Source organism: Rana temporaria, chromosome 4, assembly GCF_905171775.1.
Source record: "Rana temporaria chromosome 4, aRanTem1.1, whole genome shotgun sequence".
NCBI classification, from domain to species: Eukaryota; Metazoa; Chordata; class Amphibia; order Anura; family Ranidae; genus Rana; species Rana temporaria.
In genome coordinates this window covers 184,256,036-184,283,121 of record NC_053492.1, presented here as the reverse complement: position 1 = coordinate 184,283,121, position 27,086 = coordinate 184,256,036, and the positions used below count along the sequence as shown (strand labels likewise).

General features: G+C 43.6%; 1 protein-coding gene across 13 annotated transcripts in view; it reads left to right on the top strand.

Annotated features, from left to right (window-relative positions):
- The window catches only part of DLG1 (discs large MAGUK scaffold protein 1), a 370,222-nt gene that overhangs the window by 84,094 nt on the left and 259,042 nt on the right, over positions 1–27,086 (top strand). For all 13 annotated transcript variants that reach the window (XM_040349479.1, XM_040349474.1, XM_040349473.1 and 10 more), the window contains one exon: positions 24,003–24,167. In XM_040349479.1, the coding sequence (XP_040205413.1) occupies positions 24,003–24,167 (165 nt within the window). The remainder of the gene's footprint in view (positions 1–24,002; positions 24,168–27,086) is intronic.

Below are 27,086 nucleotides of genomic sequence, written 5' to 3'. Positions count from 1 at the left end.
CTTCCATGGGCCAGTTGGTAACCTCCCATGGATTCCAATACCTCCCCTATGCTGACGACCCCCAGATCTATATCAATATTTTTTACCTTTTGCTATAATAAACCCCCCCCCCCCCGAAAAAACATATAGGCCGATACATATTTCTAGTAAAAAAAAAACGCAATAAGCGTTTTATTGATTAGTTTGCGCAAAAGTTAGTGTCTACAAAATAGGGGCTAGTTTTATGGCATTTTTATATGTATGTATGTATGTATGTATGTGTGTATGCGTGCGTGTATATATATATATATATATATATATATATATATATATATATATATATATATATATATATATAAATATATTTACAATATATTTACTAGTAATGGCAGCAATTGTTTTTTTTTTTATTTTTTTTTTCTGCGTCATTATGGCAGACACTTTTGACACCATTTTCGCACCACTGTCATTTTTACAGTGATCACTGCTATAGAAATACACTGATTACTCTAAAAATGACACGTGAAGGGGTTAACATGTAGGAGGTGATGAAGGGGTTAGGTTTGTCCTAGAGTGATTCTAACTTTTAGGGGGCGTGGCTACGAGTGACATGTCACTGATCGCTGTACCCGATGAGAGGGAACAGACGATCAGTGACCTGTCACTAGGAAGAATGGGGAGATAGTGTAAACACAACATCTCCCCATTTTTCAGCTCTGCGAACCGATCGCAGGATACCAGTCCGCAGGCACTATCACAGAGCTCGCGTCAGGGTCGTGAGCGTGCCGCCGGTGTTGCGCGCTACCACTCTGCGGCAAATTAAAGGGTATATATATATATATATATACACATACACATACACAATTTTTTATATATATATATATATATATATATATATATATATATATATATATATATATATATATATATATATATATATATATATATATATATATATATATATATATATATACACCCTGTTTCCCCAAAAATAAGACCTACACTGAAAATAAGACCTAGCGTTATTTTGCAGGAGGGCTGCAATATAAGCCCTACCCCGAAAATAAGCCCTAGTTAAAAATGCTTGTAAAATCCTATAATCCACTCTATTACAGTAGTATATAATGTACAATGTGTGTGTTTCTGTAATATAATTGCGGGGAAGAGAGCTCCCGCGGGTCACAGAAGAGCAGAGCGCCGCTATAACAAATGTATTTGGCACAATTTTATATTACAGAAACACACAGATTGTACATTATATAATACTGTAATAGAGTAGATTATAGGATTGTACAAGCATTTTAACTCTGTTCACACTGGGGATTCCTGACAGGCAGGGAGGGAGAGGGGGAGAGAAGACATCACATTACATGGTAAGACCTACCCCGAAAATAAGCCCTACTGTGTCTTTTGTTGGCACAATTAATATAAGACCCGGGCTTATTTTCGGGGAAACACGATATATATATATATATATATATATCTCTCCCATTTGCGCAGCTGTGCCATTCTGTCGACGTAAACTTGTGCGGCGGTCGGCAATTGGTTAAGTTTATTTAATAGACCAAAAGGTAGCAAATAAGGGCAATTTGTTATTTTACATTTTTTTTTTTTTTTTTTTTTTTTTAGCTTTTAATTTACAAGTGGCTAGAAATATTTCCTTGCCAGGCTTTTCCCCCCAGTTTTCTATATGTGCTTGTTGTACCTCATAGGAATTCATAATTATATGTCTGTTAAGATATTGAGAAAATATGCTAGTTTCTACCTCAGTTAATATATTCTATTGCTGATTTCATAATCTGAATTTCTTGTGGCATGCTAGTTGCCCCTCCTTTGGAGCCGCTTGGAGCCTCTGGATGTCCCTGCTGCTTCAGTTGTTTCTTTTTATGAGAGCGTTTGTGGAAATGCTAAAACAGGAGCAAGTGCAGCAATCGGCAGTATCGTAGTTTGTCTTTCCTCATTTAGCAGCTGCTTGAGTTCTCATTTATTTGAGAAACAGGAGAGAACTCTGTTTTTTAGATTTTTTTTATTTATTTAAATGTCTAAACCAGTTAAACGCTTGCAAAGACCTTGTCCTGGAGCCCTGCTAACAGATAGGTTAAGATGCCCTGGCGCTGAAAAGATATCTTCCAGTATCAAAAACCTAGATTGCTTCTCTCCAATGCTTTGCCACTGTAAGGTGGCTTGTAATAGCAGCACAATCTCTTTAATTTTTGGATGTAAGGCAAGTATACGGTTATATTTTTGATAAGCTAGTGATGTGCTACAAATAGTTTCCATTTTTTTTTATTTATTTTTGTTCTCGACAGATATTTGTCGCCTTGTATTGATGTGAAGACTTGTGATTTGTTTCTTTACTTGCACAATTTTGGTGCCGAGAGCATTGTGACTGTTTGGTTTCTTTATGTTTTTGCCTTTAAAATGTTGCTTAATATATGCCTAACTCGGTGTTTATTTTGAATGTATGTGTGATGTGTTTACTTATGTTTGTATGGCAAAGGCAGATCAGTGTTTTTTGTTTTTTTTGTCTGCCTCTGGGATCTTTTTCGCTGTGTGTTTTTGATGTGTTTTTTTTTTTGTGTCTTATTTCCTTAGTTTTTTGCACTGCAATTGAAGTCTGTGTGGCCCAAAAATGCATGTTGATGCCCAAATACCTGTACTATTCTGATGCACGGCAGCACTGGTGTTATAGACAGGTTAAAAAATGTTTTAATTTATTAGAGGTGCACTAAATGGAAATTTTGTTACCGAAAACTCAGGAAGCACTTGGCAGAAAACAAAAAATGTCAGTAAAAAAAAAATATATATTTTTATACATGTATTGTATTCGACTTTTTAATTTTTAATGTTATGAATTTAAATTTATCGGCCATTATCTGCACCTTTTTTTAGATCAATAAAAGCTCAAGAAAAATTAATCTTTTTAAAATTGTCTTCACACTGAGCTTCCGTTTTTTGGGTGTTAAATATCTTGTCGCGTTTTCGGTCAGTTAGAAAAAAAAACACACAATTCATCTCCCCGTTGAAAACACAGCAAGAACGCATCAATGACGCACTCATGTTGCATTTCTGATGTGGTTTTCGAGTCGCATGATCTATAAAAGACACCATAAACGCAGTAAAATTGAGTGCGTTTTCGGCGCCATTTTCTCTATCGGCAAAATGCCGATTATGTGTTGGCCACCGAAATTTTGGCGCATGTCTCGATTTTATTGCTGTATTTTCCCCTTTTTGTTTTAGAGGATTTCACCACTCTGTCTTTAGCCAAAAAACCTTCTTTTTTTTTTTTATTTTTTTTTTTAAGTTTGATATAAAGTTATTTAGAGAACATTCACATCCCACTTAACATATTTCTGAGGTTAGTATGGCTGTGTTTCTGATAAGCTGTGGACAGGAAGCCTATATAGGCTGATGACGAATTGTCAGTCCTAGGTTCACATTGTAGCGATGCGGGAACCAGCGCAATTTCAGCGCTGGTTCCTACATTGCATCTCTCCCGCAGGCAATTCACATTGCCCTCTGTGTACCGATGCGGATGTCAATACAATGTTAATAAAGCCCCAGATCGGTTCACAGATCGCAGTGTGAACTGTGAACAATTTGCACAGGAATGGGATCACATGGTTAAGAACACCATGTGATCGGATTCCAGTGTGGGGAAAAAAGTCCTTGCGCCATTCTGCGAATCCAATGCGAGTTCAGCCATACAACTGTTGTAGCATTGCTCAGACATCGCATGTGGTGCAAATCGCATCCTATGTTTGTGTTCGCAAGTGTGAACTCAGGCTGACTGTTTTCCTTGAGTGGATATATGTAGTTAGAGGCAGATGTTCACCCTGTTTGCAGACTGGTTTGCATCCAGTGCTGCTCATATGTCCCTAATCTCAGGTAATCACTCATTATTATTATTATTATTATTATTATACAGGATTTATATAGCGCCAACAGTTTACGCAGCGCTTTACAACATCAGGGAAGACATTATAGTTACAATACAATTTAATACAGGAATGATCAGAGGGCCCTGCTCGTTAGAGCTCACAATCTAGAAGGGAGGGTGAAGTGGATCAGAGGGTAGTAGATGTGGGGGGTGATCAGGTGGGCAAAGTTAAAATTCAGTTGTTAGGTGTGGGTAGGATAGGCTTCTCTGAAGAGGAGGGTTTTCAGGGATCCTCGAAAAGCTAAAAGAGAAGAAGATAGACGGATAGTTTGGGGTAAGGAGTTCCATAGGCTTGGAGAGGCTCTGGAAAAGTCCTGTAGACGAGCATGGGAGGAGGTGATGAGAGAGCTAGAGAGCAGGAGGTCTTGAGAAGAACGAAGAGAGCGATTAGGTTGGTATTTGGAGACTAGGTCAGTGATGTAGCAGGGGGCAGAATTGTGGATGGCTTTGAAGGTCATAGTTAGTATTTTGAATTTAATTCGTTGGGCAAGCGGAAGCCAGTGGAGGGATTGACATAGAGGAGTAGCAGAGACAGAGCGGTTGGTAAGGTGGATAAGTCTGGCTGCGGCATTCATGATGGATTGAAGGGGGGAGAGAGTATGCAGCGGTAAGCCAATGAGAAGGGAATTGCAGTAATCGAGGCGAGAGATGACCAGGGAGTGAATTAAGAGCTTTGTGGCGTCATTGGTTAGAAAGGGGCGTATTTTGGAGATGTTGCGAAGGCTGAGGCGGCAAGATTTGGACAGTGATTGAACATGAGGCTTAAAGGACAGTTCAGAGTCCAGGACTACTCCTAGGACATTGACATGTGGGGATGGGCTGATAGTTGTGCCATCAATTTTGACAGAAAGATCAGGGGAAGAGGCACGTGGGGGAGGAAAAATGATAAGTTCGGTTTTGGATAGGTTGAGTTTGAGGAAGTGACGTGACATCCAAAGTGATATATCTGATAGTAAATTAGTGATACGTGAGGAAAATGAAGGAGTGAGTTGAGGGGCAGAGAAATAGATTTGAGTGTCATCAGCGTAAAGATGGTATTGGAAGCCGTGGGAGGCTATCAGCTGACCCAGGGAGGAGGTGTAGATTGAAAATAGGAGGGGTCCAAGAACAGAACCTTGGGGGACCCCAACAGAGAATGGTAGAGGAGAGGAGGAAGTAGAGTTGTAAGTAACGCTGAAGGTGCGGTTGGATAAGTAGGTAGAGAACCAGCGAAGAGTAAAGTCACAGAGACCAAAGGTGTGGAGTTTTTTGAGGAGGAGTGGGTGGTCAACCGTGTCGAAGGCGGCAGAGAGGTCCAGGAGTAGGAGCACAGAATAGTGTCCCTTAGTTTTGGCCGTTAGTATATCGTTTGTTAGTTTTAGGAGAGCAGTTTCTGTGGAATGTTGAGGACGAAATCCAGACTGAAGGGGATCAAGAAGGTTATTGTCAGCAAGGTGTATGCTCAGTTGGTTGTAGACTAGACGTTCAAGGAGTTTGGATAAAAAGGGGAGCAAGGAGATGGGGCGTAGGTTGTCTAGATTGGATGGGTCCAGTGAGGGCTTTTTAAGTATGGGGCTGACTAGTGCATGTTTCAAAGAGTTAGGGAAGATGCCAGAAGAGAGGGAGAGATTGAAGATGTGGGTAAGAGAGTGTAGAATAGAGCAAGAGGGTGAACGTAGCATTTGTGAGGGAACAGGATCTAGAGCGCAGGTGGTAAGATGGACATTAGTTAGTAATTTAGCGACCTCCTCTGTAGTGGTGGGGTTGAACGAGGGAAGTAGTGACTGTAGCTGTGTGCATGAGGTGTGAGGTGTGGAGGATGTCTGAACAGTAGAGATCTCCTTGCGAATTGTATCAATCTTCTGTTTGAAGTGATTGGCAATCTCCTGGGCGTTGATTGAGTTAGTGGGTGGAGGCAATGGAGGACGAAGGAGGGAGTTGAAGGTAGAGAAGAGTTGACGGGGACGGGATGATAAGTTTTTAATGAGGGTGATGAAGTAGGTCTGTTTGGCAGCGAGGAGGCTGGAATTGTATTTTTGGAGGGCAGATTTATACTGGATGAAGTCTTCCTGTGACTTAGTCTTGCGCCACTGGCGCTCGAGAGCACGGTTGTGTTTTTTCAGACTTCTAGTATCATCAGTTTGCCAGGGTTGAAGGGGGCGGGGCCTTATTCTGCGTGTGGTGAGGGGGGCCAGTCTGTCCAGTGATGCTAGAAGTGAAGTGTTGTAGACAGAAGTAGCTAGGTCAGTGCAGGACAGGGGTGCAATTTTGTCATAGAGGTGGTCAGTTGCAGAGTGTAGAAGAGAAGGGTTGATATGCTGAAGGTTTCTACGAGTGACTGTTAGGTATTTGGAGGGAGAGGAGACGGAGGAGAGGGAGAGCGTGAAATTAATAAGGTGGTGATCAGAGAGGGGGTAAGGATCGATGGAGAGGTTGCATGGAGTGCATACGTGGGAAAAGACAAGGTCAAGGGTATTGCCTTCAGAGTGAGTAGGAGCATGTATCCATTGCTTCAGGTCAAAAGAGGAGGTTAGACTGAGAAGTTTGGAAGTTGCAGGAGTGTTAGCATTTGTAGGAATGTTGAAGTCGCCAAGAATGATTGTGGGGATTTCAGAAGAGAGAAAGTAGGGTAGCCAGGCAGAGAAGTCATCAAGAAAGGAGGATACTGGACCGGGGGGGCGGTAGATCACAGCTATCCTTAGAGAAACTGGGGAGAAGAGACGAACGCAATGCGCCTCAAATGAGGAGAGTGACAGAGAGGGAGGTGGGTGAAGTACCTGAAAGGTGCTATGTGGGGCTAAAAGGATTCCAACACCCCCTCCTTTGCGTCCACTGAGTCTGGGGGAGTGAGTCCAAAGAAGACCACCGTGGGATAGAGCAGCAGAAGACGCAGTGTCGGATTCGTGGAGCCAGGTTTCAGTAATGGCGAGTAGATTAAATGAGTTTGCGATAAAGAGATCGTGGAGGGACGTGAGTTTGTTTCAGATGGAGCGAGCGTTCAAAATGGCGCAGGAGAAAGGGAGTCTGGTCATGGGAAGAAGAGAAATGGGAACCAGATTGTGTGCATTGCGACTGCACCCAGAGCGTGTAGGGTAATGTGTGCGTTGAGCACGGTTTGATGAAGGAGGCCCAGGGTTTGGGGAGATATCACCAGAGGATAGGAGAAGCAGGAGGGTGAGGGAGGTAATGTGGGAATGCGATTTATATGAGTGGACCTGCCCCAGTGATTTGGAGCATTGGGCGTTTGACTTTAGAATTAGCATGAGTTGGTGAGTGCAGTAATAAGGAGAGGACAGAAGTGAGGGTGATATATAGAGGGTGTAGGGTGGACCAGAGGGGTGACTGGAAGAAAGTTTGAGGATAGAAAACACAACTGTCAGAAGGAGTGGTAGAGAGTGCATTTTCGAAGGGGAGGAATGTGAATTCCACCAAAAAAAAAAAAAAAAAAATATACCTGTATCATGAACAGCAAACTAAAGAATTGTTTTGCTTTGTGCAATCGCTGAAGTGCTGAGGCCGAAGTGCTTCCACTTATAGAAAAGCCCCACTTGGAGAATAAGCCCCAGATGCAAGGAGCCCCCTGCATATGCTTCCCCCAAAAGGAAGCTTACATTTATACTGCTGGATATAGGGGGTGGGTGCTTTCAATTAACTAATAAGGTATGCTGTTCAACAGGGCAGAATTCTTAGTTCAGAAACAGAACAGCAAGAGGACAATAAAATTAATGGCCCATGATTTGGGTAAGCCAAGGAAGATAATAAAACATTGTAAGGTGGACAGGGCTACAGAGGGTTAAGCAAAGATAACATGCCAGTATTATCAAATGGACATAAGCAATGCAGACAGCAATGATTCAATTCTAGGTGGATGTCAGTCAGCTGCAAACACATACCAGCAATTTAGACTATGGGGCAGTTTTCAATTCTGGGTGGATGTCAGTCAGCTGCAAACACATACCAGCAATTTAGACTATGGGGAATTAAACACGTTCAGTTTTCAATTCTGGGTGGATGTCAGTCAGCTGCAAACACATACCTGTGAAGAGAGAGAGAAGAATCTTCAGACAAGTGCTGAGGCCGAAGTGCTTCCACTTATGGAAAAGCCCCACTTGGAGAATAAGCCCCAGATGCAAGGAGCCCCCTGCATGTTATGTGAATATATGGCCCCTTTCACATGTCCGTTCCGCCTGTCCGTTCATTACAAGTCCGTTAACGGACTTGTAATGAATCCCTATGGGAACGCGTCTGTTAGCGGATGGAGCATCCGCTAGCGTCCGCGTCTGTCGGGATCCGGTTTTCGGACGGAAGAAAACCCTATTTTTCTTCCGTCCGGCGGAACGGAACTGATGCAGACGGTCCGTCTGCATCCGGTTCCCCATAGGGCAGAGCGGAGCTGAGATAGGGCGGTCCCTGCACTGTGTGCGGGGACCGCCCTATCCGCCGAGAGCTCAGCGGGGATCCCCGCTGAGAGGACGGAGCGGACAGGACAAACTGAAAGGACGTCTGAAAGGACCCTATGTGGAAACCTCTCAGCCGGTCATTGATTTGCAGAGGCTTCTTGTTTGCAAATGATCAAAACACCTGACCATACCCTGTACAGCAATGCACTGATTTGAGTGGTGAATTTGCTCTTTGTGTTATGAGGGTTAAACATTACTGGAGTGCATTAGTTTATGTTGAGGCTAGCACAGGGTTCGACAAGCCCCGGGCGCCAGGTCGCATTTGCGTCTAGAATTGAATGAATGAAAAACTTATAAAGCGCGGCGCATGCAAACTGAATCGCTTCTGGGCGCTAGTTGTTCGTGTCTCATGACATCAAAAGAGCAGAGTTTTGATCTGTCTTCTGAAAGTCAGGTGGTTTTCCTCCAACCGAATGCTGGTTGGTAAAGCGTTCCATAGTCTAGGACCCTGAAAAGCAAACCTTCTTTCTCCTTTGGACTTGTATTTGGTTTTTGGTACCCTGACCAGATTTTGGTCGGTGGATCGCAGAACACGATTCGAATTGTGAGGTTCTATCTTGTCGCAAAGAATTGCGGAGCCTTCCCATGGATGCACTTATGTGTCAGGCAGAGTGCTTTAAATGCAATTCTGTCTTTTACTGGCAGCCAGTGAAGGGTTCTCAACGAAGGTGAGATTGATTCCCATTTTTTTTTCCCAGTCACCAGTCTGGCGGCCGTATTCTGAACGACTTGCAGACGGGAGATTTGGTACTTTGGGAGTCCGAGGTACAGGGCGTTGGCATAGTCCAGTCTGGAATTCACGATTGTTCCCACCACGACTGCTACATCTTCTTTGGGGATAAATGGAATAAGTCTGCGTAGTAGGCGCAACAGATGGTGCGCTCCGCTGACTACTGACCCTATTTGTGCGTCCATTGTCATGAAGGTGTCGAAGATGACCCCGAGACTTTTGACTTTGGAGCTAGGGGTGATGATTTGGCCCAGAATGGGCGGGGGTGTCCAGGTTGTTGCCAGTTGACTCTTTCGGCTGGCGTGAAACATAAGGAGTTCTGTTTTTGAACTGTTGAGTTTAAGATAACTCTTTGTCATCCAGTTTTCTATCAAAGAGAGACATTTCTCTAAACTGGGATGATCCTTTTTGTTGCAGATGCGAAAATACAGTTGCGTATCGTCTGCATAAGAGTGATAGAGTAGTTCTTGGCTACTGATAATATCAAAGAGAGGGCGAAGATAGATGTTGAAAAGCACCGGTGACAGGGGGGATCCTTGGGGGACTCCACATGACACCGTGCGCTTTTTCGACGTGAAAGAACCCAATTTAACTGTGTGTGATCGGTTTTCAAGAAAGGAAGAAAACCATGGTAAATCACCTTCTGCGACTTCTGCTACCTTGGCTAGTCGCATCAGTAACAGTTTGTGGTCTACCGTGTCAAAGGCTGCGCTTAGGTCCAGCAGAACCAGGAGACAAGATTCTCCTTCGTCTGCGGCCTCGAGGGCATCGTCCCATATTTTGAGTAAGGCCGTTTCTGTCCCGTGTCTGGGACGGAAGCCTGATTGTAATGGATCCAGTAGATTGTGGGTATCTAGATGCTGTTGCAGCTGTTGTACCACTACTTTCTCCATTATCTTGGAGAGAACATTTAGGCCTGTTATGGGACGGCGGTGAGTTGGGTCCTTGGGATCCAGGTTAGGTTTTTTCAAGATGGGCTGGATTGTGCCCTCTTTCAACAGGGATGGCACTGTGCCTTCCTTAAATGACTGGTTTGTAAGCTGTGTGATGGGTGGTGCCAGGATGTCGGCACATTCCTTCAGCAGTTTGGTGGGGATGATATCATTGGGCGATGTGCTGTTCCGCAAAGCACCAATGATATTTTTTGTGGTATCGATGGAGATCGGTTCCAGAGTGAACTTTGTTGATTGTAGAGCGTTTCTGTGGGTGTTTTGTGGTTGATTGACGGTGGGGTTGAGGGGGGTATTGTTTTGCAAGATGCTTTCCCGGATTCTTTCAATTTTGTTGATGAAGAAATCCGATAGTTCATTACAGAACTCTTGGGTGTCTGAGTTGGGGACTTCAAGACATCCTGGATTCATGGTCTGGGTGACCATCTTGAAGAGTTCGCGGGGGAGGTTTAGGGCGCTGTTAATCGCCATAGAAAAATGTTTCTTGGCTTTGAAGATTTCTTTATGATATCGTGTTGTTATTGCCTTGTAGATGATGAGGTTATCCTCTGCAGGGCTTCTTTTCCAGGCGGCTTCCGCCCTTCTGCGCTCTTGCTTCAGAAGCGACAGCTGGTTGTTGAACCAGCCAGACTTTCTTTTTCGGATGCAGGCTTTGCGTTTCGGTGCTACTAAATCGGCTGACTGTAGCAGGGCTGCGTTTATGGCATCCAGTGTATCTGCAGCTGTTTGATGTGGATGGATTGTTTTGATTCTGTTTCCCAAGGTAGATTTAAAGAGTTCCGAATGGAGCTTCTTCTGAGATCTAGTGTATTGTCACCGGCTTGGGTGCTTTTATCACTGGGGGAATTTTGGAGATTATGAAATTGATTGCATGGTGGTCTGTCCATGGCAATGGTTCATTTTCTAAAATGCTTATTTTCAGATTTTGTCTGAAAATTAGGTCGAGTGTGTGACCTGAAGCATGTGTTGGCCCGCATATAAGTTGCTGTAGCCCTAATCCCTCCAGGTGATCGATGCAGGCGCCAGCAATGGGATCCTGTGCGGAGTTGGCCCACAGATTAAAGTCCCCGAGCAGCAAAAGGTGTTTGCTGTTAAGGGTATAAGTGGATATGAACTCCGTTAAAGATGGCAAAAACTGCGATTTTGGCCCAGGTGGCCTATAGCAGAGGAGAATGTGAACAGTCTCCTGGGGGGAAGTTTGAAGTTGAAGAGTAAGGGTTTCCATGAATGGAAGAGGATTTTGAAGGGCTGGCTTAGTGATTGTAATGTGATTCTTGTGGATCACCGCCAGGCCTCCTCCTCTTTGCCCTATTCTGTTTTCCGTTATAATGCGATAGTTTTCTGGCACCAATTCTCCGAGAATGGTGTTGCAGTCGTCTGAGAGCCAGCTTTCTGTAATAGAGGCAGTCTAGATCGTTTTGTAGTAGGAAATCGTGGATTTCTAATCGGTGTTTTACTGCCGATCTTGTGTTGATCAAAGCACATGATATGTGCTTGAGCTGGGTTAAATAGTTTACATTTTTGATGGTCGATCGAATCTCAAAAGTTGCTCTATTTTTAAGGCCTTTTTGGTGACGGCTGGTAATGCTGTTGCGAATTGTCTCAGACCCCGAATAGAGTCCGCAGAGTATCGCAGATTAGCCATTGTCGCCAGTCACATTGTCGTCAGTCTTTCCTAATTGCGGCGGCCGCGAATGAGGCCTGGTCTGGCGCGGATGCGGGACGAGCCGCGAGACGCCGGACGTGATGGGTGGAAGACTGTCCAAGTGAGCCGTCACTCGTTGAGTCTTTCCCCAATTGGTCCAGAGGAAGGCGAAAAACCCCAGGCGTGCTGTGCCAATCTGCAGCGATCGGGGGAAAAAATTCCTTCCTGACCCCTTAACGGCGATCGGTGCAACCCTGGATCAATTGGCTAGGGGGTTGTGGGGCGGGGGGGGGGGGGGGGGGTCTTAGTCCTGTTTTTTTGTGCTGTGTCTGCAGCAGCCGAGAGCTGGGAGGACCCTGCCTGGCTGCACTATCCCTGGGGAGAGTCGACTCGTTTGAGAGCGTCCTGCTCTCACTATCCCTGGGGTGAGCAGACTAAGATGAGAGCGTCTGCTGCACCGCTGAATCTATATAGCAAGAGTTCCAACTTTATTAGCTGCAAGCTTGTTCTGGATCAGTGATTGAAAAAAAAATAATGAAGACTCCTGTCTTACCTCCTGTTTCAAACTCCTGGTTTTTAACTCCGGCACTTTTGATCAAAGAATGCACTTCTGATCAGAGAGTCCACATGTGAAGCCACCATCATTGGGAGCCAGTGAGGCGGCAAAGAATTGGCGCCTGAGGCGGCAAAGCTGTGGTATCCTGTCTCCGTGTGCCCCCCCCCCCCCCCCCCCCCCCTGGTAGTCTGCAGTCCTATGCTTCCTTCTGGAATCTGGCGCCCTCTTGTGGTGGCCGTTGGTATGACAAGACATCCAGCAATGCTAATGGAGCACTTTTTTGGGAAGAAATATACTTTTTTTTCTTTTTTTATTAAACAAATAAGACCGCAGTAAAGTTGGCTCAAATTCTTTTTATATTGTGAAAGATAATGTTACACCGAGTAAATTGATACCCAACAAGTTTCATAATTGCGTCCGCTCGTGGTATGGCGACAAACTTTTTTACCCTTTAAAATCTCCACAGGCGACGTTTAAAAACAATTCTACAGGTTGCTTGTTTTGAGTTACAGAGGAGGTCTGGGGCTAGAATTATTGCTCTCGCTCTACCAATCACGGCGATACCTCACCTGTGTGGTTTGAACATCGATTTCATATGCGCGTTCCTGGCTCCTAACTTTTTTAGCTGGCTCCTAGATTCCAAGCAAATTTGTCAAGCCCTGACGCTAGCAGATATATGCCAAATATCCACAATTGGCCTCTTTTCAGTACACATGTGAAAGAAAGACCCTTTTTGGTTCAAATGTGTTGTGGTAGCAATACGTAGTATTAGTACTAGTCTAAAACTGGCCATACACTAATGCTTTTCTTTCATTCTGCCTGTGTCTTTAGCAAAAAAGCTGTGTCTTCAGCAAAAAATTAAAACCTGCAGAGGTGATCAAATACCACAAAAAGAAAGCCCTTTCTGGTGGGGGGAAAAAAGGGATCAATATTGGGTACAACATAGCACGACAGCACAATTGTCAGTTAAAGTAACGCAGTGCCGTATCGCAAAAAATGGCCTGGTCATTGAGGTAAAACCTTCTGGGCTGAAGTGGTTAAAGCAGGTTATAAAAAAAAATAAAAATATCCCAAGCTTTGAACATCTCACGGCGCACTGTTCAATCCATCATCCAAAAATGGAAAGTGTATGGTACAACTACAAACCTACCAAGACATGGCTGTCAACCAACACTGGAAAAGGAGAGCATTAAAGCGGAGTTCCTTCTGGAAAAATAAGTCAGCAGCTACAAATACTGCAGCTGCTGACTTTTGATAATCAGACATTTACCTGTCCCAAGGTCCAGCGATGTGGGGTAACGAAGCCCCGCTAGTCTTCCACTCCTCTCCGGCACCGACATTGTCACTGTGGGCGCCTGACTGTGGCTTCACAGTTGGGCGAGCCGCACCTTGACTGGCCAAGCAATCACCTGGGACCTGTGACGTGTCCCAGATTGCCAAGAGGGAGGGAGGGGGAAGGTGAACTTCCTTCAGGCTCCACTGTGCCCAGGGAGGAAGTGGGAGCTGGAATACTGTAAAAAGAGGGTCGTCCCCCCCCCCCCCCCTCCAAAAAAAATGACATGCCAAATGTGGCATGTCAGGGGGTCACCTTCCCTTAATACAGAAGTTCCATTTTTGGGTGGACATCTGCTTTAATCAGAAAAGCAGACAAGATACCGTGATAATACTGGAGGAGCTGCAGAGATTCACAGCTCAGGTGGGAGAATCTGTCCACAGGGCAACTATTAGTCAAAATCTGGCCTTTTATTGGATAAGTGCCAAGAAGAAATCCATTGTTGAAAAAAGCCATAAGAGGTCCCATTTGCGAGATGCTATGTGGGGGACATGGCAAACATAGAAGAAGGTGCTCTGTTCAGAGGAGGTCAAAATTGAACTTTTTGGCCTTAAGCCAAACGCTTTGTGTGGTGGAAAATTAACACTGCACATTACCCTGAACACACCATCCCCACGTGAAACATGGTGGTGGTGGTGGCAGCATCATGTTGTGGGGATGCTTTTCTTCAAAAGGGACAGGAAAGCTGGTCAGAGTTAATGGGAAGATGGATGGAGCCAAATACAGGGCAATCTTGGAAGAAAACCTGTTAGAGTCTGCAAAAGACTTGAGCCTGGGGCAGAGGTTCACCTTCCAGCAGGACAACAACTCTAAATATACAGCCAGAGCTACAATGGAATGGTTTAAACCCAAGCATATTCATGTGTTAGAATGGACCAGTCAAAGTCCAGACCTAAATCCAATTGAGAATCTGTGGCAAGACTTGAAAATTGCTGTCACTCTACATCCAATATGACAGAGCTTGAGCTATTTTGCAAGGAACGACAGGCAAAAATTTCACTCTAGATGTGCAAAGCTGGTAGAAACATACCCAAAAAGACTTGCAGCTGTAATTGCAGTGAGAGGTGGTTCTACAAATTTACTCGGGGGGGCTGAATACAAATGCATGCCACACTTTTCAGATATTTATTTGTAAAAAAAAAAAAAAATAATTGAAAACCATTTTATTGTTTTCCTTCCACTTCACAATTATGTGCCACTTTGTGTTGGTCTATCACATAAAACTGTCCGTTTATGAAGCGGTGAAGAGCGGTGATCCCAGGGATCACCAGTGATCACAGCCCATAAACCGTTTATGAAACAGAGCTAATCGGGGGAGAAGTGTTTGAATTTCTTCTCCCGCCGGCCGATTATCTCTACACACAGTGAAGTCTCATAGACTGACACAGAAACAGGCAGTTTATGAAGCTGCGATCTGAGCTCTTCACTGGTGATCTGAGTCAGAATTCACATGCCCCGATTCACCATCTCAGAGGTGGTGAAGCTGGGAGTGAAGAGAGAATCCCGGCGGTTCTGAGGAGGAAGGAGGAAGATTTTTAACTTCCTTCTACCTCGTTCAGACCCCCCAACACTGTAACCATGTCCCCATGTAATATTTATGTGTGTGTGTGTGTGTGTGTGTGTATATGTGTGTGTGTGTGTGTGTGTGTGTGTGTGTGTATATATAGTGTATGAGTGTGTGTACATATATTATGTAGGGGGACTCGTTCTTTTAATTACATTGACCACGCGGTCTGTCAGTGTAATGAGCGGTGATAATTTATCACTGCTCAATAAACTGATATCTCGGTGTTTCTGTGAATTTCTGGTACTGTAATCTCATAGTCTCACGAGATTCCAGTATCAGGGGCCGTTCTCCAGTGTTAGAAGCGTTGGAAGAGCACTTCACTCCTCCGAGGGTGAAGCGATCTTCTCCGCTTGATAAACCGGCACAGAGGAGAAAAATCTTCACCGTGATAGCCGGAGAACGAAGCAGTGAATAGAATTCACTGCTTCATAAATGGACACCAAAATCCCAATAAAATATATTTTGCTTTTGATTGTGACATTAAAATGTGGAACATTTCAAGGGGTATGAATACTTTTTTCAAGGCACTGTATAACTTAATAACCTAATGGATTATGGTGAAAGATTTGTTTATTTTTTCCTATACCTTCTGCATGGTGTTTATTCTGATATACTGATTTATTTATATACTGATTTATTCAGTGTTGCTAAATAGTTTTATGTGCTATGTGTGCTTTTGGCTATGCCTGAGTCGAAACAAAAGATGTGGGTCATTTTTGTTGCTCGGTAAGATAACCAATGACATGCAATGTAGTGCTTGTCAAGGACCTAGTTTTATCTTGTACTGTTGTCATTGCTTTTGGCTGTTTCACTCTGTGAAGGATACAGAGAATGGCAACAAGAACTGTACATTATGTGATATTCTACTTGATAGTCGATCTATCCATTCTGGAATAATTCTTTTGTATGTAACCTGGAGTAATTTGGCATTTGCATTTAAAAATATAGGGGAATATTGTGTGCTGTCCTGATTGTTTCGTGAAAATAATTCTGTATGCTTTGTTTAGATGCGGGTACCTTCCCCAATAATGTGTGTGTGTGTGTGTGTGTGTGTGTGTGTGTGTGTGTGTGTGTGTGTGTTTTTTGTAGAATATTAAGTATATGTATGCACTGTTCTTTGTTCATATATTTAAAGGCTAAGTATAACTTTCTGAACATGTTAAAGGAGCTCCAGGCTTCGGCAGAAATTTAAGTCTGCAGCTACAAATTCTGTAGCTGCTGACTTTTAATATTAGGACTGCCACCGCCATCTCCACTAAGAAATTGGCAGCCTTGGGGCTTAACAGCCAGTGCCCTACTGCGCATGCACCCCCAAAAGGTGCCAAATGTGGCAGTGGAGGGGGGGAGGCAGACAAGCAGAGCCTCCCCTTTTTGGGTGGAGCTCCGCTTTAAACCCGTATTTAGGGTGTAGCATGTAACCTATTTTGCATGCGCTTTCCTTCCCCATGACGGCAAGCAGGGAATTTTCTCCCTGCACCCGCTATCACAATTTGAAACCGGTGTGCCCCTGGGGGGTGCCACCTACATGGCCGCATTATTCATTCAGTTTCCTGTGAATAAATAGACTACAAGTACTGTCGTCCATTTCGGCTGACAGCTTGTCGCTCTCGAAGTGTGAGGGCGCTGGTGAATGCTTTGGTAGTTCATTGATATGCCTGCCCTTATCAGAGGTTTGGGCAGACAGCTATCTGGTGTCTGCAAGAGCCTGGCATTGCACCAGCAGGTTGGTTCGCATAAAATGCATATACATACCGTACATACCGTTATATTTTTATTTTCCCCTCCGGCTTCCGGGTATGAATCCCGCGGGAGTGGGCATTCCTATGCACAGGCAAATTTATTGACGTAAGGCATAAGCTTCCCCCTGGCGCATACGGCCGCGTCACGAGTTGCCGAAAGAAGCCGGACTGCAAATCTGCTCTATACGGCGCCTGGGCACCGACGTTCTGCTTCTTTCGGCAACTCGTGACGCGCCCGTATGCGCCGGGGGAAGCCTATGTCATACGTCAATAAATTTGCCTGTGCATAGGAAAACCCACTCCTGCGGGATTCATACGCGGAAGCCGGGGGGGTGGGGGGGAAATTAAAGATATAACGGTATGTACGGGGAAAAAAAAAAAAAAAGATCAGCGTACAGTCAATGTCAGAATGGAGCTTAATGTAATGTTATACGTTTTTTTTAGGGTGCATCCCCGCTTTAATGTCCTCTCAAAGCTGTTGTTAAAACTTCTTTGCACTTTTTTTTATTTTATTTTCACTTCTTCCTCAAAAGAACATTTTATGCATCTTTTGAAATTTTTAATGGCAGGTATTTCTGCATTATAAGAGGACACTATATACATTCTGTATAAAATACACTTGAAACTCAAATTTTTTGTGGCAATTACTGAATGTAAAGTACAGGCATTATTTGAGTCATTAGTTGATAAAACTTTTATTAGTAAAGTCTAATCAATATTCTCCTTTTTTAGTAGCGAGAATGTACATACTATAGATGGGTTGACCCTCGGCTGGTTCAGCAGGGCTTGTTGGATTTTTTGCATGTGATTACTGACAGCAGGGACGGCTCCCCGCCGGCAGAACACAATAGTGCACAGGTTCCACAAGTGGAAGGAAAGAAAGTTGTAGAATATATGGCTTGCTTTACTCCTTGCCTATTTGCCTGGGGAGATCTCCAGAAATGAAGATGGCTTCAGTGAGTAGGGACTATTGCTGTTTAAGTGGTTGCTAGGTGTGCTGCTCTGGCAGTAGGTTTACTGTTGGTGGAGCACTGGCATAAATGTTTTCAGTCGCAGGTGGATGGCAAGAGTAAAAAAAAAAAAAGCAACCACCCCAACCTATAACTGGCCTTTGCAGTAGTGTTCATGTGAAAGGGCCACACACGCATCCAAAAGAAGAAATACATTTCCCAGCACACTTACCTGCTAGCCTGCAAAAAATATAAATACAAATAATGACTGTTTTTACCATGAATTGTTGGTGTCAAATTTTTTATTTATTTTTTGTTTAATTTGGTGTTTTTGTTCTTGGCTGGTTAGCTGGGAAATCTTTGTGGGGTGGCGATAGAGGATTGCTTTTTGTTTTTAGACTTGGCACCATTTTTTGTTTCCCAGGATTTGGCTGTACTCAAATCTACTAAGCTCTGTAGCAAGCCCCCTTCACAATGATGCAGATACGACCCCCCCCCCCCCCACTTACAAAAAATGGGAGGATGTCTTCTTGGCCTTCATTGCCAGCTGGTTTCAGATTATTGTCTTTGGGTAGTCTCCTTTCAAAGCAGTCCCATATGTCCAGTATCATTCCAGACCTTTTCAACTCAACTTTTTTGGCAGTGTTGGAAAGGCAGCGTGTGGAGACTGGAAAAGGTTTCTATGCATTAAGATGAAAAAAACCTGTGTGCAACAGCCTCCCTAATAATGGCCTAAGCCCCATCTCGATGTTCCACGAGAGTCTCTGCTGTCCGGGACTCTCCCTCACTGGCACAAACGGCAGCAGACGCCATTGGCTCCAACTGCTGTCAATCAGTGAACCAATAGGGAGAGAGGGGGCAGGGTCAAGCCGTGGCTCAGTGTCTGAATGGACACAGAGCAGTGGCTTGGTTTGGGTGCCCCCATAACAAGCTGCTTGCTGTGGGGGCACTTGGCAGGATGGAGTGGCCAGGAGAGCTGGCGTAGGTCCCGAGAAGAGGATCTGGGCTGCTCTGTGCAAAACCGCTGCACAGTGCAGGGAAGTATAACATGTTTTGTTTTTAAACCAACAAAAAACCTTAACTTTAATCCTCAGACGCACTGTGACTGGGCTTCTTAAAGTGTGTGAACTGTACTTTGTTTGCAAGATCGGCGATTAAAACGAGGCCTGGGATCCTCATAGTTGTAGGGAGATCCTCATGGGGAGCCTGAATCCAGACAAGACCCTGCTGCAGTGTAGCCCAGGTACCAGGATGTGATTTATAATTGTACTGATGACCTAGCACTTGAGCTTTGTTGAGCCCTGGCATAGAGTAACATGGAAGTCAGTGCCATTTGCTTTCCCAATGATATGGCGAGAACCAAAATGATTACTTGACAAAATGTTTATTCTGTTTGACTAATATCGCTGGTTTTGCTGCTAAAAATAGGAAATCAATTGAAAAACTCTATCTGCCTTCAGCCAGCAGACTAGTGCCACATGACAAACTGGCAGTACTGTGTGTTTTAGGAGGCTGTAGAGGAGAGAGGGCTTCAGCTATAGCACAACTTATGTAGGAGGATTTGTTTAATCTGTTTTGCTTAAGGCCAGACACCTTCACTGGGTATATGCAAGGCCTGCTTCACCTGGGCTTTAGCTTGTATACAAGCAGCGTGAACAGCAAGCTTTTTTCAACTTTTAGTAAGATTTTGCAAAGCATTTGGCAATCTTCAATCTGCTTTCTCTAAGCCTTTAAAGTGCCCTTCAGCTCCTGTTTGGAAATGTTATACACAGATGTTAAGGGGAGTGCTGATTGTCACTTTAAACAAGCTGCTAGCAGGCTTTCAACAAGCTTCAAGTAGTGTTAAAGCCTGCTAGCAGCTAGTTTAAAGAGGAAATCTGCACTCCATTAGATCTGTGGATCATTTTTAAACTGGAGCTGAATGGTACCTAAAGGAGAAGTACAGCTCTTTGCTCAGTAAACTGTGAGAACCGAGCGATAGGCGGTGTTGCATCGCTTGGTTTTCAGTGTTGGAGCTGGCGGGGGACAGATGAGGCATCGGACCAATTTATGACTTAAAAAAAAAAAAAAAAATGGTTTACCATACTATTAAAAAGATGAAATGATGCTTTGCAAAAGGTTACTGTTCACACTGCTTATACAACCTGAAGCCACTGTGGTGAAATGAGCCACACATGCCAAAGGATTAGAGACCGGGTGAATGTTGCTAATTAAGCAAATGCATGTTTACTATGAGTACCCAATTATGCGCAAGGGACATTTAAAAAACATATATAAACAGGTTTGTGTTTTAGTAGCATGTAATTGGTTAAAAAAAACAAAAAAAAAAAAACTGCCTTTAGCGACACTAAGGTCAATTCTTGCCTATGCTCATTAGATAGAACAACCATTGTTATGCCCTAATAGTTTTCATTTAATAGCTGAAAAGTCTGCAATACAGAGATGCTCTCAATCTTGACATTGTTTCAGGAACTTAGTGTAATTACTAGTGAGGCTCTGACATTGTGCTGACATAACATAAATATGTCCCAAAATCTTCCCTGTAGCTATGCAGGCCATGTTTGGTTTTGTTGTCCGGATCTCCTTGTCTTGCTTCACATAGGAAATGCTAATGCTGCAAAATTATGTAGATATTTTTTTTTTTTCTGAGCTTGGCACCTATTGTTTAGAAAACTGTCACTTTGTTATCTCACATATATATTATTCTTATTATAGCCATTTTTATCACCGTCGTTTTTGCGGCAAAATCTGTCCCATAGGAATGAATGGCGAAACTAGAGTGCGAGTTGACAAAAACTGAAAAATAAGGACATAATTTCTAAACTGCCACCACTCCCTCATTTTTAGGCCGACCTACACAAATCGTATATCAAAACGTTCAGCTATCCCTGCTGGCACTACACATGTCCACGGCTAAGCCATAGTCTTGATCGTTTTCACAATATGACCATTTGTTTGCAACTCGCATCATCCATAGACATTCATTGAAATTACACTCTAGACACCTAAAGTTGAAGGGCAATATCTAAACTCTGTGCCTTCAATTTTAATATTTCAGAGACCTACTATGCATCAAAATGTAGGTCTGGATCTTGTGATTCTCACAATATAAAGCTCTTCGATGTAGGATTAATATGCAAAAAACTCTGGTATGTGCTTGGAGCCTACACAAACATTGGTTTCCTGGCAACGCGGAGGGGAATTATAGCTCCTAACCACTCCAACTACACAGTTGTAGACTACTGGTGGAGTCAAGAACACTTCACAATTTCTCCAGAAAATGTAGCTTCTCTAGTTTTCAGAAATAGACTTGCTAAATCATTAATGGAGGTGTGATGTATAATGAAAAAACGTATGTTTAATGAAGAAAAGTGAATGTTTTCAATTGAAGCGGTGTTGAAATTCTTATATAGGTGCTGGGATACAGCAATATACAAGAGACATTTGCTTTTTTATTCTTTCCTCCCTCTTTTGAGATACTGATGTTCTGTATTGGCTAGTAAAGGAAGTGCTAAAGCCAAGCAGGAACAATTGTGTAGAGCTACCACCTGCGACTCATTCTTGGCTTCTATAGCTCAGTTCCCAGCCTCAAAGGTCTCTGATGACCTCCAATCTTCAGTGAACATAAGTAAAGGCTGGTGCCTGTGGAGATCCACTAAAACATGCAGTCCTTTATTGATAACTGTGACAAAATGCCACAACAGCCAATGCATTTCAGCACACGGGCCTTAATCCTGACCCCAAGGGCTATGTGTTCGAACCATATGGCTTTATGTCGCTGTTTTAACGAACTGCATGTTTTAGCTGATCTACTTGGCACCAATCTTTACTTATATTCACTAAAGCCAAGCAAGCTCATAGACTTCTATGCAGAGCAGTGAGAGGCCTGGGAGTTGTAGTTTGTTGGCAGTTATGTGTCCAGTTGACTCCCTACAATACAGATCCCAATAGACACTGTGCAGTAGGAGGAGTGAGGGGGCCCTGAGGGAGTTGGAGAGGAATCAAATATGTCTGAATTTTTGCTTGCCAGTGGGAGACCATGCCAGTGGAGATCCGAGCTTGAGACTGGGAGTGAGGACACTCGGGGGCAGCTCAGCACTGCCCACATCACAGCACCTGCACTGCTACCACAGGGAGACTGGAGCATCCGCTCATTCTCGGCATCCCACAGCTAATCACCAGAGACCTTCAGGTCGAGACTGGGGCATCCTTTCCTACAGTGAGAGGTCACCGCAGCATCCTGGGTACTGGTGGGAGGGCTATTCGCTCATTGCTTAAACTGCTAGCATTGACTAAGCCACTTGGAGCAGAACACAAAGTGTACCCACTCCATACTGCACTCTACACTACACTTATTCCAAACCTTGTCGGCACCTGTACCAACCCTATAATGCATTATACTGAACCTTTACTACATCTGAACCATATCTACTTTGCACCTCTGCCGAGACTCTACAGTACCTATGCAGGTTAACTGGTACTGCTCAGTGCAAAGATGCTCTTAACCCTCCTGGCGGTATCCCCGAGCGTGACTCGGGGTTGATTTTTTTTGGCTGAAATCGGTAACCCCGAGTCACGCTCGGGGTAGCTGTGCAGAGCCTGCAGCGCGAGCTGGCTTACCTTCTCCTGGATCCAGTGATGTCACCGCGCTGTGTGAGCGAGCGGGACCTCGCTCGATTCACACAGCGTCCTCCTGTGCCGACGATCTCCGTTCCCTGCGACGTTACGATGCACGGGAGCGGAGATCGGCGCCAAATTCAAAAACGTAAACAAACACAATACATACAGTATACTGTAATCTTATAGATTACAGTACTGTATGTAAAAAAAACACACCCTCCTTGTCCCTAGTGGTCTGTCCTGTGTCATGCATGTACTTTTATATAAGAAAAACCTTTCTTTCTGCATGAAAACTGTAGATTGTCCATAGCAACCAAAAGTGTCCCTTTATGTCAAAAATGGTTTTAGATCAGCTAGAAAACAGCGATAATAAATTATAATCACTTGCAGAATTGTGCGATAGCGATTTGTGGGGAAATTCGTCATAAAAAAATAATAATGACAGCAACAATTCTGCAACTGACATTATTGAATAATTTTTATTTGAATTATATTTATTTTTTATGATTTATAATTATTTATTATATTATTTATAATTTTGTTTTAAAAAAAAATGTCATGACCGGGATGCCTATTAAACTCTGGTTTGGTCAGATTTAAGTGAGTTATTCCTAAAAATTACAGACCTACAGTATAAAATGCTAAATTTCCTTGCAAATAATGGTACCGCTTTCAGCATGTTTTTTCTGAAAGAATCATACCACCAGGGAGGTTAAAGGACCCCAAATATAGCCTTCAGAAGAACATCTCCAAGGACTTTCCTTCCTATAATAATTCTGTTAGCCCTCTTTGTTCCCCTGCCCCCCTCCTCTACCATACTCCGTTTTTTGTTTTGGGCAGTGCATACCCAGTCTGTCTAGGACTAGCATCGCCACACAAATGTGCTCTGTCAGTGTAATTCAAGCACAGTGCTGGACGCATTGTTGAGGAGCTCTGACGCCACGGAGGGTGAAAATAATCCTGTCTCCTATCCTGCTACCCTTTTACTGTACACCGGACTCTACCTACACTCCCCTGCTGTTGATGACCCGCAGCAAGTTGCATTCAGTATGGTCCCACGGAGATACTTCTGCTTTGTGGCAGCAGCAGGCAATATGGCGACTCAGGCAGAAGATTCGGATCTGGCTCTTCAAGAACAGGCCAACTTCACGGCTCTGATGGAAGCCATTATGGGGCTTTAAACCACCCTTACTAGCTTAGTGTCCATTGCAGCGTGCGTAGTAATATACGTAGGTAATGGCAGGTGTGAATAGACCCATACTGTTACTTTTTAAAAACTCCCTAAACTGCAGGACATGGATGTGAAACGGCCACATTGGAAAATAACATTTTTAGTTTAAAAATGCATTTTCATTCAAGAAATTTTATTTTGTTTTACTGTGTGACTAGGCCCCATTTACTTGTTTTGAGTTTTGGTTAGTACATTGCCAGACAAGGTCAAATGTTTCTATTTGTCTGCCACTTTCTGCCTAAGTTGTATTTTGATGTAGGTCCAAACTGATTAAACTATCTAATGGTAACCATGCATTCTTCTCCTTTTTTTATATGCTTTAGAAATATCGATACCAAGATGATGATCTGCCCTCCCAAGAACCCAGTTCCCCACACATCTTGAGTGATGTCAGAAGTCCAGAGTTGGTTCAGGTTTCTGAGAAAAACATCTCACAGATAGAGAATGTCCATGGGCTTGTATCACACTCTCATATTTCTCCACTTAAGGTAAATGCTTCTTCCGTTTGTTCCTCGTTGCTGATATAGTTTAATTTTAAATGTGATTTAACATAAATGCTATATAATGCATCTGCAGAGGATTTGGTGATATATGTATATTTTGTGTTTCTGCATAAGAAAGTGGTCAATTGCATGTAAATTATTTGTTAGGACCTTTGTTTACAGCTGAATTCCAGCCATGAAATATTGCTTGGCCCATTGTAAGCTGTGAATCACTTAAAGCGGGAGTTCACCCATTTGTAAAAAAAAATTTTTTCTCCCCTTAGCTTCCTGCTCGTTCGGTCTAGGGGAATCGGCTATTTGTATTAAAATATGAGCAGTACTTACCCGTTTTCGAGCTGCATCTTCTTCCGTCGCTTCCGGGTATGGGTCTTCGGGAGCGGGCGTTCCTTCTTGAGTGACAGCCTTCCGAGAGGCTTCCGACGGTCGCATCCATCGCGTCACTCGTAGCCGAAAGAAGCCGAACGTCGGTGCGGCTCTATACTGCGCCTGCGCACCGACGTTCGGCTTCTTTCGGAAAATCGTGACGCGATGGATGCGACCGTCGGAAGCCTCTCGGAAGCCTGTCAATCAAGAAGGAACGCCCATTCCCGAAGCCCATACCCGGAAGCGACGGAGAGGATGCATCTCGTAAACGGGTAAGTACTGCACATATTTTAAAATAAATAGCCGATTCCCCTAGTAAAAACGAGCAGGAATCTAAGGGGGAAAAGTGCCCTCTAAGGGTGAACCCCCGCTTTAAGTAGCCTGAGCTACTATGGTGATAGCAAAGATCTTCCGTGTATGTGGGCCAAGTGGTTGCCCTTCTGCATTGTAACCACAGGATTTGCTGCACGAATATTGTGTGACATATAAAAAATAAAATACCATAAATTGCAACAACCAACATTTTTCTTCAGGGACTTTGCTTTCAGAAAATATATAATTTTATGGTGGTCTGTGTAATTATCTAGTAAAGATAATGCAGATTTTTTTCATCTGAGAAGTATCAGAACTCGTCTGGGTACAAGTGGTTAAAGCAGGACTTAAATGTATCTGAGCACCACAAGCAAAAAACTCTACTTTTTAATTAAAACAAACTTGCCATTAGTGTCTCTGTGCTTTTATTTTGTTAAATACTTTGAAAAACACCCCCCATTTCTAGCCATAACTCATCTTGAGTAAGGGCAGATGATTCATGTACTTCTGGTCTTATAATCCTTCTGCTGTTAAGGTCAGGCATGCGGGCACTTAAGGTGGGCAAGCCCCTCCTTCCAGATGAAAGTGATTATAATGTACCTTCCTGTCTATTTATGAATAGAGGAGGATTACGAATAGTGTTGATTGAGAGTAACGTTCTGCTTTAGGTTCTGTTAATGTACGTTAGTCTGGTTCAGTCTTTTAATCTAATTCACAAGATGTAATTTTATTCTCTGATGGTTAGTTATAAGGTTGATGCTGGGATTTTAGGAATACTGAATATCTTCTGTGGCAGCTTGCCCGGCTCCCAAATGCTTTTTAGTCCATTTTGTCTTTATGTTGCAGAGGGGGGAAAAAATCTATCCTTTTTTGAAGTTCTCATTTGTTAAGACCCGAGGCATTTTATTACGCGAGTTCAGTATATTACAGTGTTCTCCTTTACTCAATTGAGTGCAGCTAAAATATTTTTTGTTGTCTCCCATGTATTTTTTTAGTTTCCTAGAATGCTGTAAAAGCTTTGCCACAGGCAGGCAGGAATTGTTTCTATCTTTTTTTTTTTTTTTTATCTTTCTCTTGTCCTTAGCAAACTTGTAGTGCTAAGTGTGCTATGTGTTTATTTCATATGTGCTATAGTTATGCCTGGTTCATGTTTCATTTTAGTCAGCCAATGTAAATAAGAATATACTTTATATTTGTAATACCTTTTTTTTTATTTACAAAATATTCCCTACATGTTGGCCACCTCTTTCTACACAATATTTTATTATGTTGCAAGACTGAAGAAATTACACTTTGCTACAATGTAATGTAGTGAGTGTACAGCGTGTATAACAGTAAATTTGCGGTCCCCTAAAAATAGCTTGACACAGCCATTAATGTCCTAAACTGCTGGCAACAAAAGTGAGTACACCCCTAAGTGAAAATGTCCAAATTGGACCCACAGTGTCAATATTTTGTTTGACCAGTATTATTAAATAGCGCTGCCTTAACCCTCTTGGGCATGGAGTTCACCAGAGCTTCACAGGTTGCCACTGGAGTCCTCTTCCACTCCTTCATGACGACATCACAGAGCTGGTGGATGTTGGAGACCTTGCACTCCTCCACATTTAGTTTTTGAGGCTGTCCCACATTTGCTCAATAGGATTTAGATCTGGAGACATGCTTGGCCAGTCCATCACCTTTACCCTCAGCTTCTTTAGCAAGACAGTGGTCGTCTTGGAGGTGTGTTTGGGGTCGTTATCATGTTGGAATACTGCCCTGCGGCCCTGTCTTTGAAGGGAGGGGATCATGCTCTGCTTCACTATATCACAGTACCTGTTGGCATTAATGGTTCCCTCAATGAACTGTAGCTCCCCAGTGTCGGCAGGACTCCAGCCCCAGAACATGATACTCCCCCCCCCCCCCTCCCCTTATGCTTAACTGTAGGCAAGACGCACCTGTCTTTGTACTCCTCACCTGGTTCCTGCCACACACGCTTGACACCATCTCAACCAAATACGTTTTTATCTTGGTCTCGCCAGACCACAGGACATGGTTCCAGTAAGCCATGTCCTTGGTCTACTAGTCTTCAGCAAACTGTTTTCGGGCTATCTTGTGCATCATCTTTAAAAGAGGCTTCCTTTTGGAACGATAGCCATGCAGACCAATTTGATGCAGTGTGCGGCGTATGGTCTGAGAGCTGATAGGCTGACCCCCCCCCCCCCCCCAACTCCAAACGCTGCAGAAATG